This window comes from Molothrus aeneus, chromosome 6, assembly GCF_037042795.1.
Source record: "Molothrus aeneus isolate 106 chromosome 6, BPBGC_Maene_1.0, whole genome shotgun sequence".
Taxonomy (NCBI): Eukaryota; Metazoa; Chordata; class Aves; order Passeriformes; family Icteridae; genus Molothrus; species Molothrus aeneus.
Genome location: NC_089651.1, coordinates 61,314,182 through 61,334,478, shown reverse-complemented (window position 1 = coordinate 61,334,478; position 20,297 = coordinate 61,314,182). Strand labels below are relative to the sequence as shown.

The following is a 20,297-nucleotide window of genomic DNA, read 5'->3' as shown; positions in this document are numbered from 1 at the left end:
GGACTGCCCGGCCCGGGGACGGCTCCGAAACTGCGCGGAGAGCTCCGAAACCAGGGGATCATTGTTTAATTAGGGGACAGCTCTGAACTGGGGAGAGCTCCTGAACCGGGGGAGAGTTCCTAAACTGGGACAGAGCTCCTGAACTGGAGTATAATTCCTTACCGAGGGGATAATTCCTGAACTGGGGGAGATTTCCTGAACTGTGGGAGAGCTCCTGAACTGGGAGAGATTTCCTTACCGAGGGGATAATTCCTGAACTGGGGGAGATTTCCTTAACTAGAGGAGATTTCCTAAACTAGGGGAGAGCTCCTGAACTGGGGAGGATTTCCCTAACTGAGGGAGAGCTCCTGAACTGGGGGATAATTCCTTAACTAGGGGAGATTTCCTTACCAAGGGGATGTTTCCCTGCCTGGGGGATATTTCCTTACTGAGAGAATAATTCCTTACCTAGGGGATATTTCTTTACCTAGGGGATGTTTCCTTACCTAGGGAATGTTTCCCTTGCCCGGGGGAAATTTCCTTGCCTGGGGGATGTTTCCTTACTGAGGAAATATTTCCTTACTGAGGAGATGTTTCCTTACCTAGAGGATATTTCCTTACCAAAGGGATATTTCTTTTCTTACCTGGAGGATATTTCCCTGCCCAAATGACATTTCTCTACCTGGAGGATATTTCCCTTCCTAAAGGAGATTTCCCTCCCCAGAGGAGATTTTCCCTACCTAGAGGATATTTCCCTGCCCAGAGGAGATTTCCTTACCTAGGGAGTATTTCCTTGCCAAGAGGAGATTTCCCTACCTGGATGATATTTCCTTGCCCCAATGATTTTTCCCTACCTGGAGGATATTTCCCTACTTATAGGATATTTCCCTGCCCAAATGATAATTCTCTACCAAGAAGAGATTTCCCTTCCTAGGGGATATTTCCCTTCCTAGGGGATATTTCCCTGCCTGGATCAGTTTTTCTGCAGGCTCTTCCCCTCCCTGCCCAGGGGCTGCTCCTCTCCCTTCCTGGGGCTGTTCTCCCTCCCTGGGTGCCATTTCCCTGCCTGCAGGATGTTCCTGTCTCTCCTTTCCCGGAGGCCTCCTGCACACCTGTGCCTCTTCCCACCTGGGGGTTATTCCCATCCTTACCTGAATTCTCTTCTGCTCCCCATTTGGAGGCATTTTCCTCCCTATTTAGAGACTGGTTTATTACCTGGAAGGAATTTCTCTCCTTACTTGGAGCCTGTTTTCTGTGAACTCTTCTCCCTGCCTCGAGGTGATTTTTCTCACAGCCTGGAGCTCTTTTCCTCCCCAGCTGGAGAATGTTTGTCTCCCAACCTGGAGGCTGTTCCCATCCAAACCTGGAGGCAATTTCCATCAAAACCTCGAGACAATTTCTATCCCAGCCTTGAGGCTGTTCCCATCCCAGCCTCGAGGCACTTTTCCTCCCTCTCTGGAGGATGTTTTCCTACCTGCCAGCAGTTTCTCTCCATACCTGAAGGAGTTCCTCTCCCTTTTTTGATGCAGTTTTCTCCCTGCTCCAGAGAACAACATTCCCTTCACCCACTCATCACCCAAATCCAGCTAAATTTTCCCCTCATTTCCCTCCTGACAGCAAAATATTCAAATCTCACAGTTTATATTCCCTCCACTCCCCATTTTTAAGACTTGTCGACAGAGGGAATGGATAAATTAAAGCAAAGGGGGAAAAAACGTACCTTCCTGGATAAATTAAACCAAAGGGGGAAAACTGTACCTTCCTGGATAAATTAAACCAAAGGGGGGAAACTGTACCTTCCTGGATAAATTAAACCAAAGGGGGAAAACTGTACCTTTTTGATAGTAAAATTGTGATTCTTCTTTGTAAGATTTCCTGGAGGAGCCTGATACATCCAGAGGCAGAAACTGGCTCAACCCTTCTGCCTCACGAGAGCAGCCTGGAGGCTTCCCAAGAAATATTTCTGTATTTATATCTATTCTATCTATATATCTAAATGATCTATTTCTGTATTTATAGTCTTTCTGTTTATTTCTATTTTACACCTGTTCCTCAAACCCAAACTGCGAGCAAAAAGGAAAAGAAGGATGGGAGAACGGTGGCACAACTCCTCCCAGAGTTGAGGGCTGACCCTGCTGGGCACTGTTTGGGGGGGACATTGGGAAGGAATTCCCTGTGAGTGCCCAAGGCCAGGCTGGGCAGAGCTTGGAGCAGCCTGGGATGGTGGAAGGGGTGCAGTGGGATGGGATTTAAGGTCCTTTCCAACCCAAACCAGCCTGGGGTTCTGTGATTCTGTAACACTTCTGGGGAACAAATGCTGTTTGTCCAAATATTTATTCAGAGTTTCAGGAATTCTCATCCCACCTGTCCCAACAGGCCCAGACCAGAGCAGTCCTGTCGAGTGAGGGAAAGCTGTGAGGTGTGAGGAGCACAGATAAGATGATTGAGGAAGACAAGCTTGGTCATGTGTCCCCCTCCTGAAGTGATTTCTGTGACACAGAGTGATATCCTGCCCAATTCAGCTGAGAATTAACAAATTCCAGTCAAACTCTTCTCTGAGTCAGGAGAAATACACAGATTTTACAGCATCTAAAAAAAACCCCACCACACCATTTTAATCATAAAAGGCACATTTATGAAATCATCAAAGTGAGGCTCATTTGGAAAATAAATTAATGCATTTTCACACTTTGTGAGCAACAAGATTGATGCCTGAAACCCTGGTATCACAATCTCTGAATTTATTTTTATAACAAAAGTGTATAACTTTTATCTCTGAAAACGTTTCCATTTCACAGAATGCTACATCAAGGTTCATAATTTAAATTTCAAATAAACTTTACCCCCAAACAATCATCACCTGAGAGGAAAAAAGCAGTGCACAGGGAAATGCTGACTCAGGACTCCCCCTGCTCTCTGTCTGCTTTGCATTTTAATGCTCTTTATTCTGTTAATACATGTCAGGGCCACACCCCATGTGGGAGGAAGTGGCTTTTGCAATCCTTTTGTAGGATTTACTGTTGATAGGCAACACTTCTGGCAGGGAGGGAAAACAGGATTGTTCCACTGTGGGAAGTTTTACCGAGCCCTGTGGCACTGGAACACTTGGAACAGCTGAATCTCTGCCTGAAGTGACCAAAACTTTGCTCTGAAAGGGTTGGTATTTGAATTTCCAGCAGTCAATTTGCTGGTCAAGTAGATTTTACCAGGGGAAAAAATTATTATTATTATTATTATTATTATTATTATTATTATTATTATTATTATTATTAATAATAATAATAATAATAATAATAATAATAATAATAATAATGGCAGATTAAGCCCTTTTTCCCCTCAAAAATGTCTCCAATCTGTACAGTAAACTCAGCCTCACAGCTGCCTTCCTGTGCTAACTCACTCCCATCAGAGGAGCTCAGGAAAGAACTTTTTAAGGAGAAATTCATGTCCAATTTTCTGGTGCAAGCTCCCCACAATTATCTGTGCTACCCAGCAGCTGTTATGAAACCCTCAATACTTTGTCCCTGAGGCCACAAAATTCTGCTCTGCAGCAATTCTGCAGGACACTCCCAGATCCTGAGCTCAGCGCTGAGTTTACTTCACCTCTCCCTGCACACAGACTCCTCCAGGTGTATCTCTGGTAAGAACTGGGGATCAGTGGAGCTCAGAGGAGTCACCAGCCCTGTCTGAGCTCCCCCTGTGCTCAGGGAAAATGGGAAATCTCCCTGACTCATCCCTGCTTGGGCTCCAAGGGAAGCAACAGCAGCCATGACTCAGGGCAGGTTTCTGGAGCTTCCCCCCCTTCACATTTCACATTTCCTGTTCCAAAGACCATTTTCCCTGGATTGCTCAAGTGGCTGGACAAAGATCAGCTCCTTTTGCATCATCAGCATTCAAAGGAAGAAACCCAAAGCCACTGATGAGGTTTCTGACCGGTGCAGATTTCCCAGCTGTAAATGAAATGAAAAGTAAGAGATTGTATCCATGTTTTGATTTCTCCTCTATAAAAAACACAGACAGTGATCAGACAGAGTATCTGAATTGCAGATCTAAATTGACTTGGCTTTGGTAATCCTCTTTAAGCCTATTTTTCTGTGAAATACTCTACATTCACGTCGAAGGCTCTGAATATTGTTCTCAATCTCTGCCAAAGCCTTGAATTCCACATCAGCAGGGCTTATCCTCCTATTCCATTACCTCCACGTCATCCAGAGGGCTGCACATCCACGTGCAATGGAATCAGAGCCTCCCCACACCCGTGGCTTGTCACACCCCTCTGAGGAGGCAGCACTGTGAGCACAGCCACGGCAAATCCAGGTGGAAAATGCCCCAGACAGGGATCCCAGCCTGCTGTGCCTGTGCTGCAGACCCCGCCATGGCTGCTCCTGCTCCTTCCTCAGCAGGCCGAGGAGCCACAGAGCGGGCACAGACCCTGCCAAGGCTGCCTGGCACTGCCTGGTGGCTGTGTGTCCCTCAGGAGGAGTGCCAGGCTGCAGAGGGGCACAGGCAGGGCTCCTGCCGGGATTCCTGCCGGGATTCCTGCCGGGCTCAGAGCCGGAAGCGCCGCTGGGCCTCGTCGGCGATGGCGGCGGCGATGGCCAGGGAGGAGGTGGCGGCGGGGGAAGGAGCGTTCCTGACGTGCAGGATCCTGCTGCCCACGGCCCCCGAGCCCCCATCAAACACAAAGTCATCCACCAGATTGCCCTCACTGTCCAGGGCCTGGGCTCTCACTCCAGAGGGACCCCTGCAAAAACAAGGAGGAGCAGAAGGAAAATGTTCCTGAGTTAGGAAAGGAATTCCCGTGAGGAGGGGTCCAGGGAGACAGGGAGGAGGGCAGGGAGTGGAGACAAAGCGTTTTTTGGGGGAGGTTTAACACTCCAGAGGCAGAGTGGGGGCATCTGACAGTCACGGGATCATTGAGGTGCCCAAACTGTGAGCTCAAAGCCCACCCAGTGCCACCCCTGCCATGGCAGGGACACCTCCCACTGTCCCAGGTGGCTCCAAACCCCAGTGTCCAGCCTGGCCTTGGGCACTGCCAGGGACCCAGGGGCAGCCACAGCTGCTCTGGCAATCCCAGCCCAGCCAGGAATTCCCAATTCCCAATCTCCCATCCAACCCTGCCCTCTGGCAGTTTGAGGCCATTGCCCCTTGTCCTGCCCCTCCCTCTCCATCTTTCTGTGGGCTCTCCTCAAGTACTGCAAGGCCACAGTGAGGTCACCCCAAAGCTTCTCTTCTCCAGCCTGAACAATCCCAAAATTCTCAGCCTTTCCTCCCAGCAGAGCTGCTCCAGATCATCCTGATGCCTCCTCTGGACTGAGGAGCTCCCTGTGCTGGGACCTCCAAGCTTCTGTATCATATTTTGGTGGAGGAAGGGACTAAACCCCTGCCATGTTTTCTCATGTTCAAATAGGAGATTTCCCAAGAGAAGAAGTTTCCTTTACCTGAGAACATCGTTGGTGGTGACCTCAGGGATGAACCTCTGCAGCTGCCTGACCTGGGCACTGAGGGAGAAGGCTCTGTACAGCTCCCCCAGGCCGTAGGACACGTTCCTCAGCACCAGCTTCCACAGCCCACTGTGGACAAAAGGGGAGAAACAACTGCACTGGGGCAAAGCCTGCCTCCAATGCACCAGCTGCAGCAAATGCAACTGCAGGGCACGAGATGCCATTCCCAAAATCAGGAACCACATCATGCTCTGTGTTTGAGAAATACATGTTTGGCCTTCTCTGCCCCAACAAACCTTGCTCACGGAGCTGTGGCGGTGAATTAATTCTGAGTTCCAGTCCTGGAGGTGTTCCAGGACTTGATGAGCTTGGAGCAACCTGGGCAGGGACACCTCCCCCTGTCCCAATGTCCAGCCTGGCCTTGGGCACTGCCAGGGATCCAAGGGCAGCCACAGCTGCTCTGGCAATTCCAGCCCAGCCAGGAATTCCCAGTTCCCAATCTCCCACCCATCCCTGCCCTCTGGCACTGGCAGCCATTCCCTGGCTCCTGTCCCTCCATCCCTTGTCCCCAGTCCCTGTGCAGCTCTCCTGGAGCCCCTCCAGGCCCTGCCAGGGGCTCTGAGCTCTCCCTGGAGCCTTCTCCTCTCCAGGGGAACATTCCCAGCTCTCTCTCCCAGCCCTCCTCTGCTCCCAGCACCCTCTGCAGGTATTTAATGATGCTGTCTAAGTTGATTAAGTTACCACAGTGCAAACCAAGCCTGGAATGGCTCCAGCAGCACCTTCCAGGGAGCAGCCACATTCCCAGACTGGCTGAGACATGTCCTGGCACAAAATTCAAATATGAGACCACACAAAGTCAAATGTCTTGGGGAAGTCCACCCTTATCAGCACAAACACCCCAAAAAGGTGGGAAAAGCAGGGTTTGGGGCAGGAAGAGGCTCCCATGGCTCACATCTCAACAAGAGCAGCCACAAGCACAAGGCATCATTACCTGTAGGTGACAGCATCTAAAAAGTCTCCAGGGCTGAAGTCCAGGAGTTTGTAGCCCTCTCTCTTAAAGGCCAGCACCGCATTAGGGCCAAGCCAGACACTGCCATCCATCCTGGGAGTGAAATGGAACCCCAGGAATGGGAAACGAGGGTTGGGGACCTGAAATGGGACACAGGAGTGAGCAGAGCTCTTTCCAACAGCAAATTTGTCATTTTATTTCCCACCACAGCAACAAAACTCTGAGCCACAGAACCTCAGAGCTGGCTCTGAGCTGGTTTTGTTGCTTGTTAATTGTGCAGATGTGGCATGTCATTAATTGAAACACTGGAGAACACAGCAGGGCCAGGTAAAGCTGAATTTTAGGAAAAAGGAAAACAAATAACAGGGGAAACAAAAGTCCACATGATTTCTCAGGATATAAATCAACAACACCCTGATGTTATTCACCAGGAGCAATCACACTGCAATAAAATAGAATAGAAAACATTAGGAAACCCTTACTGTGTGTACAAACCAGTCTGAACTTAGCAGCTTAATGCTAATAATATTGCTAATAATGCTAATAATAATAAATCTGCATGTTCTTTTTTTGTTCCACTTCCTCCCTCCCATCCCAAGACAGGGTCCTGAACCATTCCCAGGTGAGATCAGACAAACAGCATGGCCAGCATTCCCAAAGATCCAGTGCTTAGCAGGCAAAGTTAATCTCACATTCAGAAAATCAGGATTTAAATGGACAGAATTAGCTAAAATGCTGCCCTAGGAATTCTCTCCACTTGCTCTGTAATTCATTGAGATTGAGATTGCTGTCTGAGATTGCTGCTCTTCATCCCATTATTTGTCTATATTAGATGGTAGAAAGGCTGTTCCCTTTTCTCCCACATTTGTTTTTAATGACAAAATCAGCGAATTCAAAAATAAAGTTGAGAGGAGAATACCTAAATCTGAGTGTTGGGTATTAGCAGAAAAGATTAAACCCTTTATCAATAATTCATCCCAGAATCCCTGAGGTTGGAAAAGACCTCCAGTGTCATCTGTGAATCTCCTGAGGGTACATTCAACACCTTTGTCCAGATTATCCATAAAGAGATTAAACAGGACTGTTGTCACTATTAAATAATAAATAATAATTACTGTCATCTCTCCCTGACTTCTGAATCCTGTCTATAGGAGATACAGAAATAATTTAGAGTTTTCTGGACATGAGGCAATGTGACACTCCATCTTTTCTCTATTAAGTATAAAAACCCCAAAAATAAAACCATAAACAAAACAACCGGCAATAACTTCCCACATGGTACTTCCCACATGTTTTCCTCAATTAAGAAAAAAAAAATTAACAAAAAAATTAACAAAAAATTAACAAAAAATTGAACAAAACCCAACTGTCCTGTCCCAAACCAACCCAATCTCCACCCACGTGTGTGCGTCACCGCCTGACAAAAACAACCACGGAATTTTTCCTTTCTCTTGCATTTTTAGCAGCTCTTGGGGCACCCAAAGCAGGGGGCACTCACTGGATAAATATTTCCTTTCACCAAGTAAGACTTTTCTGGCTTGAGCAGCAGATAATCCCCTCGGAAAGGGACAATCCTGGGCTGGGGGCTGCAGCCGCTGATGCGGGCCAGGCGGTCGGAGTGGAGCCCTGCGCAGGTCACAATGTGCCCACAGGACACCTCCTGCCCCTGTTTGGGGACACCAAACACCAACAAAATTCAACTGAGACAAGGAAGAAACAATCACATTAAAGAAATAAAATTTATCTAGCTTTTGTTAAAAAAAAAAACACATCAAAATTCTATTTATTGGCTAAGAAAAACAACCCAGAAAAACCCACAGGTATTTATTTAAATCAATAAAATTTATTTGACTTATTGAAAAAATTTATTTAATTTATTGAAAAAAAAAATCAAAATTCTATTCTATTTATCTGCTAAGACAAACACCGAGAGCAACCCCACAGGCCTTTATTTAAATCAATAAAATTTATTTGACTTATTGAAAAAATTTATTTAACTTATAAAAAAACCCCAAAATTCTATTCTATTTATCTGCTAAGACAAACACCGAGAGCAACCCCACAGGCATTTATTTAAATCAATAAAATTTATTTGACTTATTGAAAAAAATTATTTAACTTATTGAAAAAAAAATCAAAATTCTATTCTATTTATCTGCTAAGACAAACACCGAGAGCAACCCCACAGGCCTTTATTTAAATCAATAAAATTTAACTTATTGAAAAAATTTATTTAACTTATTGAAAAAAAAAATCAAAATTCTATTCTATTTATCTGCTAAGACAAACACTGAGAACAACCCCACAGGCATTTATTTAAATCAATAAAATTTAACTTATTAATAAAATTTATTTAACTTATTGAAAAAATTTAACTTATTAAAAAAATTTATTTAACTTATTGAAAAAAAAATCAAAATTCTATTCTATTTATCTGCTAAAACAAACATCGAGAACAACCCCACAGGCATTTATTTAAATCAATAAAATTTAACTTATTAATAAAATTTATTTAACTTATTGAAAAAATTTATTTAATTTATTGAAAAAAAATCAAAATTCTATTCTATTTATCTGCTAAAACAAACACCGAGAACAACCCCACAGGCATTTATTTAAATCAATAAAATTTATTTAACTTATTGAAAAAATTTATTTAATTTATTGAAAAAAAATCAAAATTCTATTCTATTTATCTGCTCAGACAAACACCGAGAACAACCCCACAGGCATTTATTTAAATCAATAAAATTTAACTTATTAAAAAATTTTATTTAACTTATTAAAAATTTATTTAACTTATTAAAAAAAAAATCAAAATTCTATTCTATTTATCTGCTAAAACAAACACCGAGAACAACCCCACAGGCATTTATTTAAATCAATAAAATTTATTTAACTTATTAAAAAAACCCCAAAATTCTATTTATCTGCTAAAAAAAAAACCCCAGGAAAACCACAGGCATTTAGTTAAATAAATAGAATTTATTTAACTTATATATAAATAATTTATTTAACTTATTAAAAAAAAAATTTAACTTATTAAAAAAAAATCCAAAACACATCAAAATTCTATTTATTGCTAAAAAAAACCCCAGAAAAACCCCAAAGCCATTTATTTAAATAAATAAAATTTATTTAACTTATAGAAAAAAAAAAAGAAAAAACACATCAACATTCTATGTGTCTGCAAAAAAAACCAACTAGGAGAACCCCACAGGCATTTATTTAAATAAATAAAATTTATTTAACTTATTTTAAAAAAATAATAATATATAAGAAATAATGAATAAATAAATAAATAAAATAATTCTGTTTATCTGCTAAAACAAACACCCAGAAAAACCCCACAGGCATTTATTTAAATAAATAAAATTTATTTAACTTATAAAAAAAAAATTATTTAACTTATTAAAAAAACCAAACAAAATACATCAAAATTCTATTTATCTGCTAAAAAAACCACCCAGAAAAACCCCACAGACTTTTATTTAAATAAATAAAATGTATTTAATTTATAAAAAAAAAATATAACTTATAAATAAAAAATTATTTAACTTATTAGAAAAAAAAAAACAAAACACATCAACCTTCTATTTATTGCTAAAAAAACACCCAGAAAAACCCCCAAAGGCATTTAAATAAATAAAATTTCTTAACTTATTAAAAAACAACCAACAAAACACATAAAATTCTATATAACTGCTAAAAAAACCACCCAGAAAAACCCACAGGCACTTATTTAAATGAATAAAATTTATTTAACTTATTAAAAAATATTTACTTAACTTACAAAAAAAACTGAAAACACATCAACATTCTATTTACCTGCTAAAAAAAAAACCACCCAGACAACCCCCACAGGCATTTATTTAAATAAATAACATTATTTAACTTATTTAAATAAAAAATTAACATATTTAAATAATGATGTTCACTGATTTGACCCCACAGGGTGGGAGCAGCTGCACAAATTGACAGCTCACAGGTGTGGACAGCTGCTAAATATTAAACACCTTTACCATCGAAATAAAGAAATAAATACATAAAAATCAAAAATTTATCCATAAATCAATTAAGTATAAAACTTACCCATAAATCAATTAATCAATACATAAAAATCAATTCACTCATTTAAAATGGGCAATCCATCACCCACTTCAACCAGGGCAGCTGCTCTCCCACAGCTGCTGCCCAAAAGCTGATCCCTGCCCCCAGAAAAACCCCAAATGCTTTTATTTCTTTAAATACATAAATATTTAATTTATTATAAATATATCATAATTATATTCATTATATAATATAATATATTATTATATATTATACATATTATTATATATAATATATATTATATGATTATAATATTATATAGTATAAATAAAAATAAATATTTATTATAAATATATTATAATTATATTAATGATATAATATAATATATATTATTATATAATATATTATTATATATTATATATAATATAATTATAATATTATATATTATAAATAAAATAAATATTTAATTTAATAAATTAATTGAAAGAAATAGAATTTATTTCAATTATTTAAAAAAATGAACTTATTAAATAAGTGAAATAATGATGTTCATTGATTTGAGCCCACAGGGTGGGAGCAGGTGCACAAATTGACAGCTCACAGGTGTGGAGAGCTGCTAAATTAATGAACCACCTTTACCATCGAAATAAAGAAATACATAAAAATCAAAAACTAGTATCTGTTTATTTACCAGGAGCAATTACACTGCAATAAAATAGAATAGAAAATTTAAATAAATAAAATAGAATATTATATATATTCTATTATATTATTATATAATAATATAATATATAAAATATTATTATATTAATTATATTATATTATATTAGTATATATTAATAATATATATTATATATATTATTATATACTATTATTATATATAATAATATATTATAGAATAATATATATTATATAATAAATAATACAATATATTATATTATAATATATTATATATTATTATATACTATTATATATAATAGTATATTATTATATATAATATATAATATATAATATATAATATATAATATATATTATATATATAATATAATATTATATTATATATTAAATAAATAAATAAAATAGAATAGAAAATTCTTAGCTTAGTATCTGCTCTTAAATACGAATTTCTTTTTCAAGTGAAAAAGAATTCACAAAAAGAAAAAAAACCCCACTATTCGGTGAAAAAAAATCTTAACAAATTAACAAATTTTGGAAGCTACTTTTTAATGAAAGAGCAAAAGAATAGGCCAAAAAAAAGCAGCAGAACTAAATTTACAAGTGACCAGAGGGGTTGTGAAGTTGTTTTGTTGCAGATATTCCCTCCTGAAGGTGAAGGGGTGCAGGCACAGCCCCTGACTGCAGGAACAGCAGCTGCCATGCGCCTGCTCCACTGCTCTGATGAGAAAATGAAAATAAAATGATGCTAAAAGCCTCCTTATCATTTTCTGGATGCCAGAGCCCAAAAGCAAACATGAAAATCGGTGTTTGTCACCAGATGAACAAGTCATAACGGAGTTCTTGGAAGCACAAGCATCAGATTGTGCAAACAAAGCAGGTAAGGGATGGTAAATGTCAGGGAGCAGAAAGTTATCACTTAATATTTTACATAATCACCACCATCATCATTATTATTATTTACTTATTTGAACACCCTCATTGTTAAGAACTGATTGCAGTTGTTTTATCAAACTGGTCATGGTGCTGAACAGCAGATTTTTAATATTTTGGTTTTGGAAATTATTCATTCACAAGAAAAAAAAAAATCTGAAGAAAAGGAGAAGCAGCTTCCTGGAAGGAATGCAAACTTCTATTTCAGCCTTACCTTTTTGCTCCTAACAATGACTGGGTATTTCAGCCCTGAAATGGAATTAGACAAGAGAAGGAATTACTGGAACAAGCACCAGAGAACTGACAGAACAGGAAGGAATTTTCCTCTGGAATATCTCCCAAGCTATGTAAGAACTACTCTTGTCATAATGAATGTGGTTGGACGTGACTGGATTTATTATTAATAGGGTTTTTATTCTTCCCTCTGTGTGCCAGCACACATCCAACCTGCCTTCAGGATAAGGAACATCACTATCACGAGAATAAAGATGCAAGATTCAGATAAATCTGATTTTAAGAGAGAACAACTTGATTTCTCTATTTTACTCTCACTTGTTTCAGCTGAAGGCTGACCTGCCTGCAAAAACCCCCAAGTGAGTTTGCTGAATACTCTCACTAAAATAATTTTGCCTTTTTTCTCATCCCTAGGGGATAGAAAACTTCAGATTTGTTTAAAAAAATGTGTTTTGAACAAAATCTTTGTAGTAAATGGAGGGCAAAAAAAAAAAACCAACCCAAATACAGCCTTACCATCTTCACTTTCTGCAGAACTTTCTTTGGCCATCTCCATGTCTGTGACCTCAAAATCAGTCAGGATTGTCCCCCCTGCTTCCTGGAAGTCTCTGGCATAGGACTGGGCCACTTGTTTGTAATCCACAATGCCAGTGTAGGGAGAGTCCAGGGCCATCAGTCCCTGGCAGGGTTTGACACAGAGGAAGATGAGAGCTGGAATATTTCATCTGGAACACCTGCACTGCCATGGGAAGGGAGGGCTGTGTGCTGGTGTTTGCAGCGCTCCCAGGGTGAGGGAACAGAGCAGAATCTGAACTCCATCTTTCAGAAGGCTGATTTATTATTTTATGAGATATATTCTACTAACAGAAAATAATGCATTAAAAATATACTAAAAGAATAGAGAAAGGATTTTATCAGAAGACAAGGAAAGAAAGGAATGGAATAATAATAAAATCCTGTGACTCTCAGAGAGTCTGAACCAGCTGGGCTGTGATTGGCCATTAATTAAAAACAACCACATGAGCCCAATCAAAGATGCCCCTGTTGCATTCCACAGCACAAATAACCATTGTTTGCATTTTGCTCCTGAGGCCTCTCAGCTTCTCAGGAGAAAAGATCCTAGCAAAAGGATTTTTCATAAAATGTGTCTGTGACAGTGCTGCTCTCTCCCCTTGTGCTCAGCTGGATCTGGAACACTCCAAGGATGTTTTAGGGAGCAGATCCAAAATGTTTACAGGGAAAATGAAAATATTATTTTCCAGAAAATTTCTCTCTGGATCTACAATCACTCCTGAGTGTCACAGCTGCACCAGAGCAAGCTGCCAGATGAAACAGCACAGGGAATTCACACACAGCTTTTCCTTTCTAACAAAGACAGACTAATCAATAACAAATCTGTGCTCCACAAACTCCACACATTCCTCCTGCTGTGAAAATAAACAGGCTGAGAAGTGCTACACAACAACCTCACTGAAATGGGCTTGATCCAAAACCACTTTTATGGATGGGAAGGAATTTTCAGGCTCTTCTGAACTTGAAGCTCAAGGCCAGAAAAGCATTTGTTAAATTTTGTTAAATTAAATTTTAGAAATTGTTAAAATTTGCTAAATTTGTTAAATTAAAATACGTTTTCACTTGAGAAACAGCTCTTACAAGGTAAATAGAAGTATGGCAACCCCTTACCCTGCAGAAGGGCTCCTTCTCCTGGATTTCCTTGGCTCCAATGAGTTTCAGCCCTGGGACATTGTTCTGCAGGCCCCTCTCATACAGAGCTTTGAGCCTTGGGATTTCATCCTGTTCCACAGCCACAATCAGCTTTGGGAAAGGAAAAAAAGGCACAGCAGTGAGCAAAACAGAGCAGGGCAGGTTTGGCATCAAGCACGAGCAGCAGGGAATGAGTGAACAAGGAATCCAGGGGGTGAAGAATGGCTGGTGCCATTAATTGCACAGACTTCTGTTGCTGAGGAAGCACTAATATATCACAGAGAATGAAAAAATAAATGCTAAACTGTAGTTTGAGTTACAATCAATTGACAATATTTGTCAGAAGCAGCCTGAGACTACAAGTCTGCATGTGAGAGAAGAGAATTTGAATTTGAAGAACCACTGGGATGCTTCCAGAAGTAAAACTGAACTCAACCCAAGATGTACCAACCTCCAAGAGCCTCATAAGAGAGTGAGGACATGTTCTGACATGGCCTGAGTGGAATTGTACCAGTTTCATTTAACCAAGGAGGCTGTTCACAGCTATCTCAGGAGATGAATGCAGACAGAATCACCTGTGCCAGCTTTGCACAGCCCATGATCCTCCCAGGTGTGAGGCTCTCCAAGCCTGGGGCTGCTCCAGGGAAAGCTGGTGAAGTTTCACCATGACCCTCCCCGGAATGAACTGCCAGGGAGTGCCATGGAACCATGGAATTGTTCAGGTTGGAAAAGCTCTCTGAGAGTCCAACTGATCCCTCAGCACTGCCAGGGCCACCCCTGACCCATGTCCCCAAGTGCCACATCCACAGGGATTTGAAATCCTTCCAGGGACGGGGACTCCCCCACTGCCCTGGGCAGCTGTGCCAGGGCTGGACAAACCTTTCAGGAAGGAATTTCCCCAACACCAAACCTAAACCTGCCCTGGCCCAGCCTGAGGCCGTTCCCTCTGCTCCTGTCCCTGTGCCCTGGAGCAGAGCCCGACCCCCCCGGCTGTGCCCTCCTGGCAGGAGCTGTGCAGAGCCACAAGGGCCCCTGAGCCTCCTTTGCTCCAGGCTGAGCCCCTGCCCAGCTCCTCAGGGATTCTGCAGCCCCTGCCCGGCTCCCTCAGGGATTCTGCAGCCCCTGCCCAGCTCCCTCAGGGATTCTGCAGCCCCTGCCCAGCTCCCTCAGGGATTCTGCAGCCCCTGCCCAGCTCCCTCAGCCTCTCCTGGTGCTCCAGCCCCATTCCCTTCCCTGGCCATGCTCCAGCCCCATTCCCTTCCCTGGACATGCTCCAGCCCCTCCTGTGGCTTTGCTGGGAGGGGCCCAGAGCTGTCCCAGCACTGGAGGTGGCCCAGCAGTGCCAGCACAGGGGACAAGCCCTGTCCTGCTCCTGCTGCCACCCTGCAAAAATATAAACCATGACCATAAATCATCAACCAATCACCCACCAAATTTTACGTTCTTGTAGCTTATAAACAGCATGACACTGAAGATGTCCAGATGGCTGCCATACACACCCAAGGCCAAAAGACTCAGTGCTAACCTCACTGTTAGTTTCTGCTAGGTATATACATGCAAGTATCCACGCTCCAGTGGAGATGCCCTGCACATCTTGGTACAAAACACACAAATTCAGCTGCCCCAGGCTCCAGCTGAGCCCCTGAGGACAGCTCTGAGCAGGCTGGCCCCTCAGGTGTGCTGCTGCACAGACCCACAGTGCCACCCTGTGCCCAGCCTGGCAGCACAGGGAGCACACACCAGACACAGCTCCAAGAAAAACCCTGGAATTCCAATTTATCCCTCAGGGCCAAAACCTTGGGGTCAGGACAGAGAGTCCTGTGGAAACAGCAGCTCAGTGCCCAGTGAGAGTGGAAAACCTGACCTGAGTGTTAGAACAGCTGGGAAATGGACACAGAACTGTGTTTCACTGAGCCTGACCACACCGGGCATGCTCTGCCCAGCCCTGGTCCTCACCTTGCACACACTGAATTAAAAATGGTTCAGAGCATGAAGGCAGCGTGGGGAGATGATGAAAAACCTTCTCTCAAACTGAAAGGGATGATGTGGGGGCAGGAGGGGATTATGGACATTATACACATTTCTGTATAAAATTATCTGCAGCTTGTGGAGAAAACCCACAAGCAGGCCTGTGCCATACATGGTACCACACACCACATTCAGAACAGCCTCATTTTCCAAGGGTGAAGCAGGGAACCCCAGGATTCCTGTACCTTCCCACACTGCTTGTAGGGAATGCCCTTCTGGTCACAGTATTTGTAGCACAGGGCTGCCCCCTGCACACACAGCTTGGCCTTCAGGGAGCCAGGGGTGTAGTAAATCCCACTGTGGATCACACCACTGTTGTGGCCACTCTGGTGATGGGCTGAAGAGAAAGAAAAACACATGGTTAGAACTCAGTTGTTCCCACTTCATCACTTCTGCTGTCAGAAACACGAGTTCACTGAGGTCCTGCCTTAAATCAGCATTATGAGGCATGATGAGGTGAGAGAACAGCACAATTAATTCCTCCCCTGGCCTCAAAAGGTCACAGAAACACTGACACAGCCAGCCCTGGTTAATGATAATCCATCACAGCCTGCATTGTGTTGGACCAACAGGAAAAAAACCTGAAAACCACCATTTTTTCCTTCAAGAACAAACCAATCAATCAAAACAGGCTAAAATTCAATTTTAAAATCCAATTTTTACAATGAAATGCATCTCCTAGGGCCTCATCCAACATAGGATCTGTCCAATCCACAATTCCTTTGGACATGCTGGCAGGCCTGGGAGGATAATTTTGATTATTTGTGAACTGGATTAGGTTGCTATTTCCTCTTTGCAAATAGATAAAATAGAGGTGAAAAACAGCACAAACATTTTTACTGAAGTGATTTGGTCAGGTTCTTCTCCCTCTTTAAGGTGTGGATGCCCAAAGGTCACTCCTGCTTGGCACTCACACAGCTGTGTGTCTTGGGGATAAAAAGTAATTTTGTGTCATTCATGGAACATCTCAAAAGCAATTTATAGCCAGGCTGGTGGAGCTATTTCAGACAAGATTTTGGGCTCACAGGTCCTGTTTGGAGTTAATCACTGATGTCTACCCCTTGGGATTCTCCATGCAGAACCTGCCTGTGCCCTCCCACAAGCTGCACCATTCCTTATCCTGGTTATTCCCCTCCTTGTCCTCTCTCCTGCCATTCCCCTGCTGCTGCAGCCCCAGCAGCCACAGGGCAGCTTGCACAGGAGTTTTTAACTCAAAATTCCCAATCTGCAGCCCCAGCAGAGAGGCACAGACTGATGAAACTCTGCTGAAGGACAACCCTTGGGAGAAGGGTGGAAGAAATCCCTGTTAGGGGAGAGCCTTGGCACTGACATGCAGTCTCAAGCTGCACCAAGGGAAATACAGGTTGGATAGCAGGAAGAAGTTTTTTACAGAAAGGGAGATAAAGTTCTGGAATGTTCTGCCCGGGGAGGTGGTGGAGTCCCCATCCCAGGGTGTGTTTAACAAAGCCTGGATGTGGCACTGGGGGACAGGGCTGAGTTGAGCTGTTGGGGCTGGGTTGGACTCTGTGATCCTGAAGATCCTTTCCAACCCAGTGATTCTGTGAGAGCCATCACAGAGTCCCAGGATGGTTTGGGAAGGAAGGGACTTTAGAGATCACCTCGTTCCATGCCTGCCAGGCTCAGGGACACCTTCCACTATCCCAGGCTGCTCCAAGCCATGTCCTGGAAATAAGAAATCCATCACCCTCTTCAACAACGAGGGCAGCTGCTCTCCCACAGCTACTGCTCCCTGCACACAGATATCCATGGGATGCTGAGGTTCTGGCAGTGTCCTGGGGCACAGCCTCCCCTGGGTCCCTGTCCCACTCTGTAACCTGTGGAATTTGCAGGCAATCCCAACAAGGGAAGAGAGGAGAATCTCGACTCCATGTTTCAGAAGGCTGATTTATGATTTTATGATATATGTTATATGAAAAGAAAATTATATACTAAAACTATACTAAAAGAAAAAGCAAGGAATAGAAAGGAATGATCATAAAATCTTGTGACTGACCAGAGTCCAAGGCAGCTGAGTGTGATTGGCCATTAATTAGAAACAACCACATGAGACCAATCCCAGATGCCCCTGTCGCATTCCACAGCAGCAGATAATCACTGTTTACATTTCGTTCCTGAGGCCTCTCAGCTTCTCAGGAGAACAGATCCTAGCGAAAGGATTTTTCCTCAGGTGTGTCCGTGACACGTACCTGGCTCCTGCTCCTTCTCCAGCACGGCCATGGCCAGCGAGGGGCGGCGCTGCAGGAGCTCCCGGGCCGTGGCCAAGCCCACGATCCCCGCGCCCACCACGGCCACGTCGAACGAGCTGCAGGCACAGGGACAAGGGACGGTGTGAAAAATGCGCATTTTGTGATTGGATTTTCGCAAATATTCAAATTAATATTATATGGTTTGTGTTAGAAAGTGATGCTGTGTTAATTTTCTTAAATATAGTGTTAAATATAGTTTTAGGTTATAACAAAATGATAAAATTGAAACTATGCTAGGTAGGATACTTTTTTAAAGAAAGGACTGGCAGCGAGACAGCAGCCACAGGACACCTGAATCTTTCAGAGAAAGAGAATTTATTGCTCCATTATCAGGAGAAATGAACTTCTTCCCACCTCACTTGGCAGGATTATGAGGAAGAAGCCGACACTGCCCAGACAGAATCCTGTGTTGGAATGGAATTTCTGCATCATGGATGAGCTGTATGAATATGCAACAGGCTGTTGCTTTTAAGGGTTAATCCTCTGGTAACGTGGGGCCTTTTTTGGGCTTATTTTGCCCAGAAAAGGTACCCGGACTGTCTGTAACTCTTTGTTTCATATTGTCCTAATCCAATTGTCCAAATTATTATTACTCTAATTATATTATTATTTTTATAACCATTTTATTACTATTAAACTTTTAAAATTCTAGAAACAAGTGATTGGCGTTTTTCACAAATAACAATAGGGGAAAAGGGTGGGGATAGGGGAAGGGCATGTCAGGAATAGAGGGGAAAGGATAGGAAAAGGGGAAAGGAAGGGAATGTGGATATAAAGAAGGTGATATAAGGGAAGGAGATCTAAGGAATAAAGAGGACATAGGGGAGAAGAAAATGGGATAGAGGAAAGGGGATAGAGGTGATTAATAGTGTAAAGGGGGAGAGTATAGGGATGGCAGATAAAGGATATAGGGGAAGTGGCTATAGAGAATATAGGGGATATAGGAGAGAGGAAAAGGGGATAGGGAAAGGTGACATAGCAAACATAGAGGATACAGGAGAGAGGGACAGGGGATGGGGGAAATGATACGGACAGTGTGAAAAATGCCAATTGCTTGATTTTAAAATTTTAAAAGTTTAAGAGTAATAAAATTGTTATAAAAATAGTAATATAATTAGAGTAATAATAATTTGGACAATTTGGATTAGGACAATATGAGACAATAGAAACAAAGAGTTACAGACAGTCCGGGTACCTTTTCTGGGCAAAATAAGCCTGAAAAAGGCCCCACATTAACAGAGGATTAACCCTTAAAAGCAACAGCCTGTTGCATATTCATACAGCTCATCCATGATGCAGAAATTCCATTCCAACACAGGATTCTGTCTGAGCAGTGTCAGCTTCTTCCTGTGAATCCTGACGGTGTCTCCAATCCTGAGCAGGCAGAAGAAGTTCATTTCTCCTGATAATGGAGCAATAAATTCTCTTTCTCTGAAAGATTTGGGTGTCCTGTGGCTGCTGTCTCACTTCGAATCCTTTCTTTAGAAAAAGTATCCTACATAGCGTAGTTTCTATTTTAACATTTTGTTATAACCTAAAACTATATTTAACACACTACTTAAGAGACTTAAAACAGCATCACTTTCTAACATAACACATATAATATTCATTTGAATATTTGCGAAAAGCCAGTCATAAAATACACATTTTTCACAGAAAGTCACAGGGGAAGTGGCTAAGTAAAGGCAAGAGGACAGGGGAAGGGGTGAGGGGACGGGGGACAGGGACGAGGTGACGGTGCCGAGGGCAGGGGAACAGGCAGGCTGTGGAAGGTGCCGCTGGGTGCCGGGCCCGCCCCGCTGCCCCCGGGCCCGCCCCGCTGCCCCCGGCCTCACCTGCGCCGCCGGCTCTGGAGCCGCCACAGCGCCGGGGCCCCGCCCGGGCCCGCGCGGCCCCTCAGCGCCGCCGCCATCTTGGGGGCGGAGGGAGCGCCGGGGCCGCGGCCGCGCCTCCTCCTCCTTTTCTGCTCCTCCT

At 42.5% G+C, this 20,297-nt stretch overlaps 1 protein-coding gene across 1 annotated transcript; it reads right to left on the bottom strand.

The window, feature by feature from the left end:
- Positions 1-2,539: 2,539 nt before the first annotated feature.
- Positions 2,540-20,235, bottom strand: L2HGDH (L-2-hydroxyglutarate dehydrogenase). Its single transcript, XM_066551815.1, has 10 exons — positions 20,159-20,235; positions 18,264-18,379; positions 16,242-16,393; positions 14,008-14,139; positions 12,841-13,003; positions 12,305-12,339; positions 7,931-8,098; positions 6,415-6,572; positions 5,421-5,552; positions 2,540-4,723 (listed from the first exon to the last, which is right to left on the bottom strand). The coding sequence occupies exons 1-10, from the start codon at positions 20,233-20,235 to the stop codon at positions 4,528-4,530; spliced, it is 1,329 nt and encodes a 442-aa protein (XP_066407912.1). The 3' UTR covers positions 2,540-4,527.
- Positions 20,236-20,297: the final 62 nt, after the last annotated feature.

Excerpts from the sequence above, each read along its gene's own strand:
- L2HGDH (XM_066551815.1), bottom strand. The coding sequence starts at position 20,235 with ATGGCGGCGGCGCTGAGGGGCCGCGCGGGCCCGGGCGGGGCCCCGGCG. Across the intron at positions 8,099-12,304 it reads TCATTGTTAGGAGCAAAAAG|GGGCAGGAGGTGTCCTGTGG; the intron begins GTAAGGCTGAAA and ends GTCCCCAAACAG. Across the intron at positions 4,724-5,420 it reads ACCACCAACGATGTTCTCAG|GGGTCCCTCTGGAGTGAGAG; the intron begins GTAAAGGAAACT and ends TTGTTTTTGCAG.